The following is a 13,708-nucleotide window of genomic DNA, read 5'->3' on the forward strand; positions in this document are numbered from 1 at the left end:
CTCTGTCGCCCAGGCTGGAGTGCAGTGGCATGATCTCGGCTCACTGCAACCTCCGCCTCCAAGATTCAAGTGATTCTCCTGCCTCAGCCTCTCGAGCAGCTAGGACTACAGGTGCCCGCCACCATGCCTGGCTAGTTTTTTGTATTTTTACTAGAGACGGGGTTTCACTATGTTAGCCAGGATGGTCTCAATCCCCTGACCTCGTGATCCGCCCGCCTTGGCCTCCTAAAGTGCTGGGATTACAGGCGTGAGCCATTGTGCCTGGCCTCAGGTGGTGTTCTTGTATCAATACAGCATCAATGGAACATGGGTTTGTAACTGGGTGTCCTTGCTCTACACAGGGAGAGATTTAAGCCCTGTGTCCACACCATGGCTTGGCAGTGCATACTGGGCATTTTCTCTAACACTTTGGAGGGAAACAAGGATGGAGCATCTAGGATCTTGTCCTAGGATCTTGTGATAGGCTCATCAACTGTGCTAGGCAGGCACCAGTAAGAGTTAGAGTTTCCTTCTGACGGTCAAATGACATCTGAACAGCGATGGCTTGGCTCAGAGCATGTTGCTATGGGAACTGCAACCACAGGTTCAATCTCACCATAGACTAGTGAATTGTACTCCAATCCATGACCAATGACTATACTCCAGAACAATGTGCACAGCAGGCACTCAATAAGTGTGCACTGGGCTGAAATGAATGTATATGATTCATCAGGGAAAGTAGGCAAAAAAGCATGCTGGCAGTAAATTTCCATACCACTGTGCCCACTGTGGAAAAGGCAATCCAATGTGATCTAGCTTTTTATTTTATTCCAAATAGAGGACTAAATTGTAGTCCCACAAACACATATCAGATTATTAGTTCCACAGATGAATTTATGTGCACGTCCCTAGAATGTCAAGCATGAAGCCAGACACAACCGAGGTGTCCATGCTTTTTGAATTGAATTGTGTGAAGACAGCCTGGTGTGGGAGTTAAGAAGATGTCGACTAGTAATTCACCATTCCTTTCCCTGAAAGCTCTGTAAATCAAGCTCTTAAAAAAAGCAGCAAGCTAAATTCCAAAACCCTCTCTGAGGAGAAATGCCCATGACTGGTGGGGTCTGGACTATGTCCACCAAATGTGCAGATCTCTTCTGCACAAACATCGCCTACTCCCAAGGGAGCCCGTGACTGACTGACCAGCTGTGGAGACTCACACGTCCCCACTTTCCCAGTGTTGGGGGGGCCAGGGGAAGGGAGTGGGAGTCGAGTAATGAAGCATGGCTGAACTAAATATTCTCCTCCCAGGAGAAGGAAAATGTCATAGCAGGAGGTGGGTGGCACTTTTCTGGAGGAATAACCATGAAGAACATGGGGTATATTTGAAAATGATCTTTTCTAAGGACAAGTTTCTCTTCTAAAGAGCTATCCTCATATTCTCTCTTACCTTAGATTGGGGCTGTTGAAATGGTCCTGCCAGAGCTAGGCTAGAATGCCACAAACTGGGATTAAAGTTGACTGGGCAGGGGGAGGGGTAAAATGGGATATGGGTTGAAGAGCCATAAGGCCAGGATGTTCACTTTTCTCAATTTATTCAAAAGCACTGGTTTTGGGAGGCAAAATGCAACTCACTAATCCCCTAAGCGCTTAACAAACTCTCTTGAAGATTTAATCACAATGTAAAATCCACAAGTTTTTATTGGCAGTGTTTAGTTATCAATTGCACAACTCTCTGAAGTGGCAACCAGTACGATTCCCAGGTCTGTCTCCATTACACATTCCAGGGGCCTGCTGGCAATGTGTGTCAGATTGGTGTTCTGGTCTAGCCTTGTAAATTCCTTCCAGGGGAGACTTAGGACACACTCTCTCAGCTGCCAAGTTCTCTACTTATAAGGTGCAGAATTTATTAGTGCAAAGAAAGATAAAAAGAAAGCCTGCTACCTTTTTAAGTGCTTTTACATACAGTTTCTTTATTACAGCTTGGTGTTTCCAGAAATACAGCTGCCCAGATCATTTGAGTCTTTGTGCTGAATCAGTGGAACTTGTTTTCTCTTCCTATGAACTTCTATGAGCTCTGCTCCACCATGTATCAACTGAGGTCTTTTGTGCCATGCTTTTAAAGAAAGTCACTGACAGCAACTCTTATTTGAGGAGGACAAAGCCATGAGGACTGACATCCTTAACTTACACATGGCCATGCAAAGGTCCAAAGAGGGTTGATATGGAATCCAAGTTTGTCCAACTCTGGAAATGAAGCCTGTCTAGTCACCCAAAGACCATCTTTTTCCAGCCTGTTTTCTTCTCTCCAATTTCTCAACATGCCTGTTTTCATTTCCAGAGTCAATTCTAAGGCAATGTTGGCCTCAGACACAGCAAAGACATCAAAGAGGCTACCATAAGAAACAGTGTAGTCCAGTGAAAAGAAAACACAATTTAGAACTGGAAAACTCTGAGTTCCAGTTTTCTTACTACTCGTCTGACCTTGGATAAGTCACTCAATAATGTCACAGAACCTTAGTTTCTCTTTAGCAAAATTAGTATAAATAGTCATATTCATCTCACCAGGTTCTTTTTAGAGCAATTATGACAAATTGCAATTCTCTGATTTATGTTTATTTATTTTCCATTTCTCAGTACAGTTCACTGCATTGTAAACTCCAAGAGTTCAGCAACCTTGTCTTTTTGGTTCCCCACAGTGGCCTATTGCCAGGAATAGCAATCAGCACATAGTACATGATCAAGAAGAGTGAATGAAATTTGAATGAGTGATGAAAGGAATAAAGGAAAAAAGGAAAGAAAGGAAAAAGGACAGAGGGAAGTGTTCAGAGCATTGTAGATGCCATTTATGAAAGTGATCTGTACATTGTTAAGTATTATCTGCATCTTTTATAACTAACATTTGATGCGTTAATTATGCCAAGGTGATCTGTTTAAAATGTAAGTTAGATCAGGTTACTTCCCTAATTAGGCCTTCCAGTGGCTTTTCATACTATCTACAAGTCAACTCCTTTCAGCTTACAAAGCCCTAGGTGATATGACTCCTGCCTACCTCATTTCCAACTTCTCCCCCTTCCTCATCATGCCCCGGTCACCCTAGTGTTCTTGTGTTTCCGCAAACGTGCCAAGTTTGTTCCTGCCTCGGAGCTTTTGTGTTAGTTTCTTCCCAGGCCTGGAAAGTTCTTTTGTGAAATCTGCATAGCTGGCTCTTTACTGTCATTGGCTCTTGGCTTACATGTCACCTTCTCAGAGAAGGCTTTCCTGCACATGTACCCTGAAGGGCCCAAGCAGTGCTCTCTTATTTGTTGATTCACTTATCTATTACTAGTCCTCTCCAGTGCCTGATGTTCAAAAAATATTTATTTCTGTGTGCCATTATATTTGTTTAGTGCTTACATTTCATAGATACTTTTCTAATTATTTTATTTCTGCAAAAACAAAACAAAACAATCCTCTATGGTTCCATGCTGAAAACTCTCTTTTACCCCTCTCCACCCCAGTCTCCCACACATGTATCTTGGGAGAGGTACACTAGTCCAGCAAATGTAAGCAATTATGCTAGTTAGTTTTACTCTTTGTGATTTAATTGGACTTTTGGAGTCATGTACACCAAGTGATACAACAATTACTTGGTTGTAATTGAGACGTGGAAATGGTGCTGTGGGTGCTGAGCTGTTCTCTGCTCTGGGCTTGGAAGCTTCCTGGCTTAGGGCTTGGGGAATGGAGGGAGTGGTAGAAATAGGCAGAGAGAGGCAAGTGGTAGGAATGCTCACTGGTTCCAGTTTGGGTTTGTTTATTGTGGGCCCCAGGGCAACAAATAGTTCTGTAGAAAGAGCACTGAACCAGGGCACAGGAACAGGTTCTAGGGCTAGCCCTACATGTCCCACCTCCTTGCCCCTCCCCTAGCTAGCAGTCCCTCAGTTAAATGAGGTGGAATTGGATCATCTCAAGGAGGGATCCCAGCTCTGAAATTCTATGACTTGATGAGAGCAGTCTGATCTTTTGTCATGACCATGACTTCTCTGATAAAGGATAACCCGTGTAATATTTCTGATAAGCGTAGCTTTTCTGGTCCGTGGAATTTCTCTGATTGGCCAATAAGGTGACTAGACAAACCCATATTTATGCTTTTGCCATTCTAGTTTATTTTTCTCTTTCCTTTTCTCTCCTAGAGAAGTTGACGCTCTTGGTAAATCCCCTCATTGTCACACGGGGCTCATCATCTAACTGTAATTGCACTTCAGCCACTCCTCAAGAGATGGGTTCCTAGTGTGTCTGATCTTGGATAACACTCCCCCATCTGCTTTCAACATGTTGCATTTGATGTTAACTAATGTCTCCTATTAGCATTAAAATAAAACAATCTGGAAAAATTCACTCTCAAGCAGAGTTCAAACAGGCCACAAGTCGATGGGGAATCTCAACTACACAAGGATTGTTTTGTTTTTTTTTTTTTGAGACGGAGTCTCGCTCAGTCGCCCAGGCTGGAGTGCAGTGGCACCATCTCGGCTCACTGCAAGCTCTGCCTCTCGGGTTCATGCCATTCTCCTGCTTCAGCCTCCCAAGTAGCTGGGACCACAGGTGCCCGCCATCACACCCAGCTAATTTTTTGTATTTTTAGTGGAGACGGGGTTTCACCATGTTAGCCAGGATGGTCTCGATCTCCTGACCTCGTGATCCACCCGCCTCGGCCTCCCAAAGTGCTGAGACTACAGGCGTGAGCCACCGTGCCCGGCCTGGATTGTTAAAACAATAGTAATAAATATACAAATATATATAAATGAATATATGTATATTGCATACTGCACATACATATGTATGTGTATATATAAAAGTGAGTGAGTGAACAGATGTGTGTGTGTGTGTGTGTGTGTGTTGAAGCCAAAAGTCTGTAAAATGGATCAAGGGAACAAAGACAGGAATGTTTCTGTTCAATGAATGAAATTAACTGGTAACAGCAAGAGGAAAAATATTCTCCTAGTATGGAACAAGGCATGATCAAAAGAACTGAATGACATGGAAAAGGGATTGGGAATCTTTATCCCACACTTACTGGTAATGGGTTAAAATTCTGGTCCACGAGGTGATTGTATCCATGGTCAAAAAATGAGTGCCGTATCACAACATCAATGCCCTGATTGGCCAGCATTCCTAAAGTGTTCAACCATCTAAAAGGCAGAGAAAAAGAGCTACATCAATATATTTTTAAAATGGCATATAACAAGCTCTATAGAGATTGGCTACTATATACACATATACACCAATCTCCAGTCACCAAATTTACCTAGTACTTTAAAAAGGGTTATTTTAAGCATTAAGTTCACAGCTGTAATATATTTTAGAGATTATCAAATCCAACCTCTTCATTTGATAGAAAAAGAAACAGAGGTCTAGAGGAGTAAAATGAACTGCCCTTGATCATTAAATAGTTTGTTGTTAATGACTTGACTTTTTATTCCTGAAATACTAACAAATGAACACCCTAGCCATTTGTAAGCCTAATATCCCTCCTGGCCAGAGGACATACAATTACAGAAGAGCGCACATTGTGCATTCCATCCCTCAAACTCCCCTGCTTATACCCTGTCCCTGAATATGTACCTTTAACAGAACTCTAACTCATATACTCCTATGACCTATGCAAATATAGTCTAGTCATTAGCAACCCTCATATATCACTGTCAGTAGTCAATGCAATAATAATTTTCCTTGGCACTATTCAGGGATTCAAGTATGCTACCATCACACATATTTTGCAGTGGAGGACCTGCACTGTTCACACACTTATCATCTATCCTACTATGCCAAACACCTATTTTCCAGGGCATGCCATCCTTCAAAAATACTGCCCTCTTAGTTCTTCCAACACTGCTGACTCTGCCTTCACTATTTACACATTCATGCATTCATTTGGGCTTCTCTTTCTCTTCCTAATTCTGAAACTTAGGGAAACTTCTACTTGTAATAATACATAGAATAAATGTGACTTAGAGATTCAGTCTTCTCTATATGAAAGATAAGGCATTTCACAACTTGTCCTAAACATATGTGTGTCCAGCTTTATCTGTCACCTCTTCCCCATCTTCTCTCACCCTAGACCCCATTTCCCACAGGCTCCAAGACACATGAAACTACTCTTGGCTACCCAAATACACATTGCTTTCTCACACTTACCCAAGTCCTTATACATGTTTTAACTTCTGCTTAGAATTCCCTTCTACTCTTCTTTGAACCTACCCCTTTTCATCTGGCAGATTTCTTCTCATATATTAATCTCCAAATCAAGTGTCATTTTATTCTAAACTCTGCTGCCCCAGCCAACAGTGGTACTTTCCTCTGTACTTCCCCAGATCTCTTATTCATACCCTCAGAAAGTCCACAGAAAGAATCACTTAACTTATTTCTCCACCTTTCCTCTGTCAGTTCTGAGTTCATCAAGCATAGACACAATGTCTGAACTTGTACCCCAAACACCCATCACCATTCCTGGCACACTGTAGGTACTCAATACTCTGTTGACTTGAAATCTGTCTGGATAAAATTAGATTCTCGGAACTTTGAGAATCACCATTCAGCACACTGGGGAAAATTACGCATAGTTATGATTTCCTAAATCTGAAACCATATGGAGCTCCAAACCCGTGACTTGAAGAATTAAGTTTTTTCCTTGCTGGAATAAAGAGCATTGCTAATTTTTATATTGTGAATAAATATTATTCCTATATTCAAATGTTTTTTACATTTACAATTATATTTTATTCTCAAAAAAACTAACAAATATTTACTGACAATTAGAGTTATAAAAATAAAACAAAACAAAAAGCAAAGCAAAACACAAAAGTTTTAAATCAAAAGGGAAATCTGACTGTAATATAGTAGAATCATTTTTGTTGTTGTTCTTCAAATTGGAACATTGTGACCCAGGGAATTGAAATTACTTTTGGAACATGACATGGCTAAGCAAGCTACTTGCCTTCATAATTTTTATTAATTTGGTAATCCTATAAAATCAAGATAACAGGTTTAGCTTTTCCTTTAGCCACTGAGACATACTATGAAATACCTGGTCAAAGGCTGTCCTGTGGTAGAACTATAACATGAATTGTGGGCTAACGCCTCCTAAGTAGTGTTCTTTCTATATTGAAATGGCACAAATACAATAGGCTCTATATCTAACAGGTATTTTAAAAGCAAATTGTCTTATTCAACTTTCCATCCCTATGCTTGTCAAATGAAGGAAGAAACAAAACAATGAAGAAACACATAATCACATATGTGAGTCCCTCCATCTAGCAGCATCTTCATGTCAATACAGGGCTCTATCTTGGTGTTTTTATATGTGAAAAGATCCCACTTGTTTACTCATTCATTATTTATGCAATAACATTAGTCAATGCTAAATGCTAGGCATTGTTTTCAGAATTGAGAAGATATTAAAAAACGCTTGTGTGACCATGTAAATGCCTGTGTATACACATTTAAAAGAATCATATCAAATTTCTACTTTTGACCTCTACAGAGCTTAGCTTAGTGACCTGCATAGAGTATATACTCAACAAATAAATATCAATTCATAAACCTGATGTTTTTACTAGTGTATAGGAAGATATTTAAGAAATTAAGAATATGCATTCTCCCTGCAAACCTACATCCCTATATGCACATGCAAGATCTGGAGCATTCAAAAATGGCTAGAACCAGAACTACTGCTTTCCCATGGCTTTAGGAATAGAATGGTTAATATGAAAGTTATCTTCATCTTCCTCCTATAATAACAAGACCCCTCAGAGAGGGAAAGCAATGGTCTTCCCATTCTATGCTTAGCTACAGACAGTTGATAAAATGACTGGTATATCTAACCAAAGATGCTACCCTGCCGTTATTTTCCACTCCACTAAAGGTGAATATCTACTATGTACCAGACACTATTAGGTGCTTGAGACACAGCAGCATACCAAGAGTATTTGTGGTCCACCAAAGAATCTCAAAGCGCTAGCTGGGAAACTCTACTTTTGAACACTCGGTAGCAGAGAATCCCAATTTATGCATACGTGCACGTATATGTCCCGGTGAACTCAGAGTTATGTGATATATAAACATTTCAAAAAGGCTGGAAAAATGCCTTCTTTTCAATTTCTTGATAGCCTCCTACAGCTTCCTAGAATGCTTTACTGCTCCCCTACTCCCCCACCCCCGACAGGAAGCAATTTATGCCCCTTGGAGAACTGGACTCAAAGGGCACATTGCTGGGTGCTGTCAGTGGAGTTGAGACCAAATGGGTGACAAAGAGGTAAGAGAGATCGGGAGCAGAATAAACTAGTTTTCATCAGATCTGTGTCAACTAAGCATTGGATATCTGAATTACAGCCGGAATATAAACAACTATGTTGATCTGTGTTCTACAAAGTGACTGTAGGGATCTATGGCTATTTGGCTGATGCTCATGAAAAGGCAGTTCTCTTTTCCAACTTCCTCCATGAAGGTCTGCAGTATTTCTCATTTCATATCATTCCCTAAAGGGAAGAATGCTCACAAAACCACTCAGTACAACTGAGCTGCTTGCTGGGCCCTGCAGCAGCGTCCTATAGTGAGTGCTGAGCAAATGCCATTCCTCTGATTCCAAGGGGGTCCCTGCAGCATTGACACCCTGGCTTCTCACTCTTTCAACAGGTCTCATATCAAGCCAGTGGAGGGTGGGAGTGTACTTTTGTGGGGTTTTTTTTGGAGGGCATGGGGGAGGGACGGAGTCTTGCTCTGTTGCCCAGGCTGGAATGCAGTCTCAGCTCACTGCAACCTCTGCTACCCAGATTCAAGCAATTCTCCCGCCTCAGCCTCCCAAGTAGCTGGGACTACAGGCGCATGCCACCATGCCCGGCTAAGTTTTGTATGTTTAGTAAAGATGGGGTTTCACCATGTTGGCCAGGCTGGTCTCAAACTCCTGACCTCAAGTGATCTGTCCACTTTGGCCTCCCAAAGTGCTGGGATTACAGGCGTGAGCCACGATGCCTGGCTGGGAGTGTACTTTTGAAAGAAGATTCTTAACCACATTATATCAAAGGTGACTCACTCCACTTCATGCATTTGAACCATGCTTGCTGACATTGTTTGTGCTACATAACGTTAGATGCTGAGGACACAGAAATGGAAGACCCAAGGTATCACTATGAATTACACTGAATCATTTTCTTCATCTGCGTTTGCCAGAACTCCATCTGCAAAGGCAATCCACTTGACTGGCCTGATTTGTCCTTCATTAATGTATTAAAGAAGCTGCCTCTATGCAGGGGAACGGAAGCTGCATAATTAAGAACAGCTGTTAGTAGCAAAACACATAGCTGAGGGCAAAGCTATGGTTCTTAGGAGGACATTGCTCAGTCAAAAATCCAAGGCCATAGGACTGTATTGGAGCAGTAACAAGTCATTTACTTAGTGATCCTGAGGGGTTTGTCCCTGCCACATGACACTGGCAGGCTAATGAGAGGCCCTTATGCTTCTGGCTTAAGTCATTCTCCAGACCACTGTAGTAGCCTTCAAATTCATTTTCCCATTCCTTCCCAACTCTTGTGACTACCATTGATAAAGTCAAAGTTTTAAAACACAAGTCAGATTCTCCAGATTTTTTTTCTCTCTCTCTGTCTCTCTCCTTCACAATCTTCAGTGGCTTGCTGTGAATATAGAACAAGGCCTCACTTCCTCTACCGGGTTTTTAAGACCTTCTGTAATTTGGTGGTAAACCCTTTCCTGAGTCTCAGTCCTCATTGCATCCTCACAGATAACAAGGCTTTAGTCACATTAGTCATTCTCTGCTCCTCTGTGCCTTTGCTCATAATGTCCCTTGGGCCTAGAAGGCTCTCCTCTGTCATCACCATGACTCCCACCTATAGAAATTAGAGTAATCCTACTATGCTTCACTCAAATGCCACTTCCTCCATGAAGTCCTCCCTGATACTCCCAGTCACAGAAATTCTTCATTCCTTTGCATGTCTGTCATTTTTCTTTTGTAGACAGACCATGTGAGGAAGAAAGGCAGGTGGTCTACCACAGTGGTAAAGAAGCTGTACTCTGGAGCAAACTGCCTGGGTTTGAGTCCAAGCTGTGCCACAAACTAAATGAGTGATCTTGGATAAGTTACTTCACCTCTTTCAGTTTTCTCATCCGTAAATGGGATAATAACAGCATCTATTTCACTAAATTGTTATAAAAGCAGTAGCATCGATTTCATTGGTTGTTAAATTATGAAATATAAATAAAGCACTTCAGACAGTGGTAAGCACCGTATCATTAAAAGTATGATTACTACGGCACTTACCTCCTACAGCTTTACAATGTAGTTATCTCCTATCCCAGTTCCATCAATCATATTTTTTTCTGGAGGGAAAAAACCATGCCTTATTGTTACCTATCTCCCAAGACTATAGTGAAAATTGGCTTAGAAAATGTATGTGGTTTACACTGTGTTTTGAACTTTAGACATTCAATAAAGCTGTTATTACTATAATTATTACTGTTACTACTATTACTATAATCTTTGCTCTGATGCCTGTGCCTGACATTTTAATATCTAGAGAAGGTGTTGATCATTGTTGAATGGTTTAAGACACACACGAATGAATGAAATGAACTTTCAACGGGAAACATGCCTCACCCCTAGGATGGGCAGAATAATCAGCAACACCAGAGATTCACTGTCCTTCCCTCCTGAAAGCCCCCGGGTGTGAACTTGCAGGTGTTACTCACAAGAATCCTGCAGCATAGGAATCGGATAGATTGTTTGTGCCTCCAGCTGAGGTGGTCACCACACCTTCAAGCCAAATCTTCTTTCCTGGAGTGTATGTATTAACTACCTGTTTACACAACAAAAGCAGAAGGGGATAACGAGGTTTTAAAAGCTATTCCCACATGAGAAGAAACACACATTCCCTTAAGGAAGTTGATCTGATTTCCTGTTTTCAGGGGGTCATGATTTGTGCTTTTTTATGATGATGCACCCAGTTCAGTGAGTTGGCATTCACAAACCAAAATGCATTAACATTGACACATATCCACTTAAAGAAATTATCATTTTTCCCTAAGTAAACCCAAGTGATAATGTGACAGAACAAGTGCATACTCTAGGATGTAAACTGACTGCAGTACTTTCCACTAAAAAATATAAATCATATTGTGTTTCCATATCAACAAGCATTGAGAAACAATGCTTTTCAGTCTCTCTTATAGCACATCTATGACACACGTACTACCTAAAAGCCATGAATGCAACACAAGCATCAAAAGCCACAAATCACAAGAAGGTAGAGAGAATGCTCGTGGGAGATTTATTTTATAATTACTAGTCCAGGTATATTGTAATCACATTTTGAAAATAACTGCAGTAAGGGTAAAAAGAAAAGTCACTGGCCCACAAATGACACATCCCACACAGGGAATAATTGCATGCCTTCCAAGCAGAAGCAAAACTTCTTGTCGAAAGGTGGCACACTGAAGATTTGAAATGGCCCAGTCTCTGACCCACAAGGTGAAGACTGACCAAACTATTCAGATCAGTGTGCAGATGCTTGGGGCTGCAATCGGCACTTAGGAGTAAGATTGTATACTGGGTAGCCCCTAAAAGCAGAACCTGAGTCAAAGGCTTGTTTATAGGTAGTTCACTCAAGAAATAATACCAAGGAGCAGGAATGAGGGACTGGGGGACTGAAATAGGGAAGAAGGGAAAACTAAGACAAGGATGCATTTTCAAATTGACAACCATTGCTGGCAAAAACTCAGTCTCACAGGGATCTTGGTAAGAGCCTTACAGACTGTGTCTCAGAACTGACCCCCAAGGGGATACAAGGGAAAGCATGAGTAGCCTTGTGACCATTAACCCCTTGCCCCTCTATCCCTATTTCATGTGCAGGCCTGAGTGCTGAGCAGATTCTCTGAGTGTTCCTCATCTCTGCCTCAGAGAAGGAAATAAGAAGTGAGGTACTACGTAGTACACTGACACCTAGCTGGCTGCAGCCTGCATGCTGGCTCAGCCCTGATCTCTACAATGATGGCTAGAGTAGGAGGTGGGACTGGGAGGATGTCAGCTATGCACTAATGAGGCTGGATAAAGAAAATAGTGTATTTAGGTCCTATGGCCCCCCAGCCACTCTCCTAGACATACACACCAAAGAAATTCTTCTTCAGGTCTCCAAAGAGGTAAGAATGAGAATTCTTTCTATGTCACTGTAGCAGATGTCCACTGCTAGAAGAATGGAAAAATAAAATGTGGATATATACTATACAATATTATGCAGCAGTTAAAACAATAAAGTCAATGTAAATCCAACATCATGAATAGTCTTTAAAGGTTTAGTGGTAAATTAAAAAAAAACACACTGAGTGAGATTTATGGCACAATATTACTTATAAAATTGCTCATTCACACCTAATAACACTAAATACCCTATAATGACACATGCCTCTTAAGAACATATATCAAACACATAAGGAAAGATTGTATAAGAGAGAGGTGAAAATTAAAACAAAAACAAGACCTTTCATGAACTGATGATAATAGTTTGCTGTTAGTTTAGGAGTATTACGTTAATTTAATTCTCTGCACCTGAGGGCCTTCAAAAAGAAAACATATATGTGCCAAACCCATGGGTACATAGACATCAACAATCAATCATATTCCTCTTTTCATTTCTAGTGAGGTACAGCTCCCTGCCCTCTCTCCCCACATTTGCTAGAGAATTTGCATTATTTGGAACATATTTTGGGTTGGCAAAGTTACTGACCCTTTTCAGAAACAAAGTTGTAAGAAAATTACACAAATTTGAGATTAAAGTGAGTATTATGATCATAAATGGAAGAAAAATCCTGAGAATTAACGGTGGTGGTCAATAGCATGTTGGTAAAGATTAAGTAAAAATTCACTTTTATACACAAAAAAAGAAGAGTCGTTTGAAGATACCACTAGGTAGTCCTCTCACCCCTTTCAATACTGTTCATGCCCAACTCAAGGGAAGCAGGGAATTGTAGGAACAAGAAAGTAAGAAAAATGCCTTAAATAATCAAAAGACACATCCATATGGCCAGATTAAAGGACTACATCTATGATTTCCCTTAAAATATAGTGCTAAAAAAATCTGTGTACATGATAAACTATGCACTTCCTTTATAAGTAACCAGAGCAGAGTAATATATTTGTGTTTTTCTTTTTTTTTTGTCTTCGGCTTGCAGGATATTTAATGTTTAATTTTGTGCTCAAAGATAGATTTAAAGGCAGTTAGAGAAAGGAGCTTTGGTTAAACAAAACAAAAAGGTGAATACTTTAACATAAATGAACCTTGAAAACATTAAGCTAAGTGAAAGAAGCCAGACACAGAAGGCCGCATATGATATGGTTCTATTTATATGAAATGTTCGGAATAGGCAAATTCATAGAGACAATAAGTAGACTAATGGTTTCCTAGGGTTGAAGAAGAAGAGGAAGTTTAAGATGGGAGGGGGAAAGGAGAGTGATTGCTAATCAGTATGAGGTTTCTTTTGGAGGAGATGAACATGTTCTAAAATTAGATTGTGGAGATGATTTCAAAATTCTGTGACTATATTAAAAACCACTGAATTTCATACTTTCAAAGGGTGAATTTTATGCTATGTGAATTATATCTCAGTAAATAAATACGTGTAAAAGAACACATTAACAAAAGGAGAGGTATAGTCTAAGTAGGCAAATAACCATAATGTAGAAACAAGAATG

The 13,708-nt window shown here is 40.6% G+C and overlaps 1 protein-coding gene across 2 annotated transcripts in view; it reads right to left on the reverse strand.

The window, feature by feature from the left end:
• The window catches only part of HPSE2 (heparanase 2 (inactive)), a 778,452-nt gene that overhangs the window by 153,718 nt on the left and 611,026 nt on the right, over positions 1 to 13,708 (reverse strand). For both annotated transcript variants that reach the window (XM_054659851.2, XM_001166372.7), the window contains 2 exons: positions 10,714 to 10,820; positions 5,030 to 5,144 (listed from right to left, as the gene is read on the reverse strand). In XM_054659851.2, the coding sequence (XP_054515826.1) occupies positions 5,030 to 5,144; positions 10,714 to 10,820 (222 nt within the window). The remainder of the gene's footprint in view (positions 1 to 5,029; positions 5,145 to 10,713; positions 10,821 to 13,708) is intronic.

Source organism: Pan troglodytes, chromosome 8 (genome assembly GCF_028858775.2).
Source record: "Pan troglodytes isolate AG18354 chromosome 8, NHGRI_mPanTro3-v2.0_pri, whole genome shotgun sequence".
Lineage (NCBI taxonomy): Eukaryota > Metazoa > Chordata > Mammalia > Primates > Hominidae > Pan > Pan troglodytes.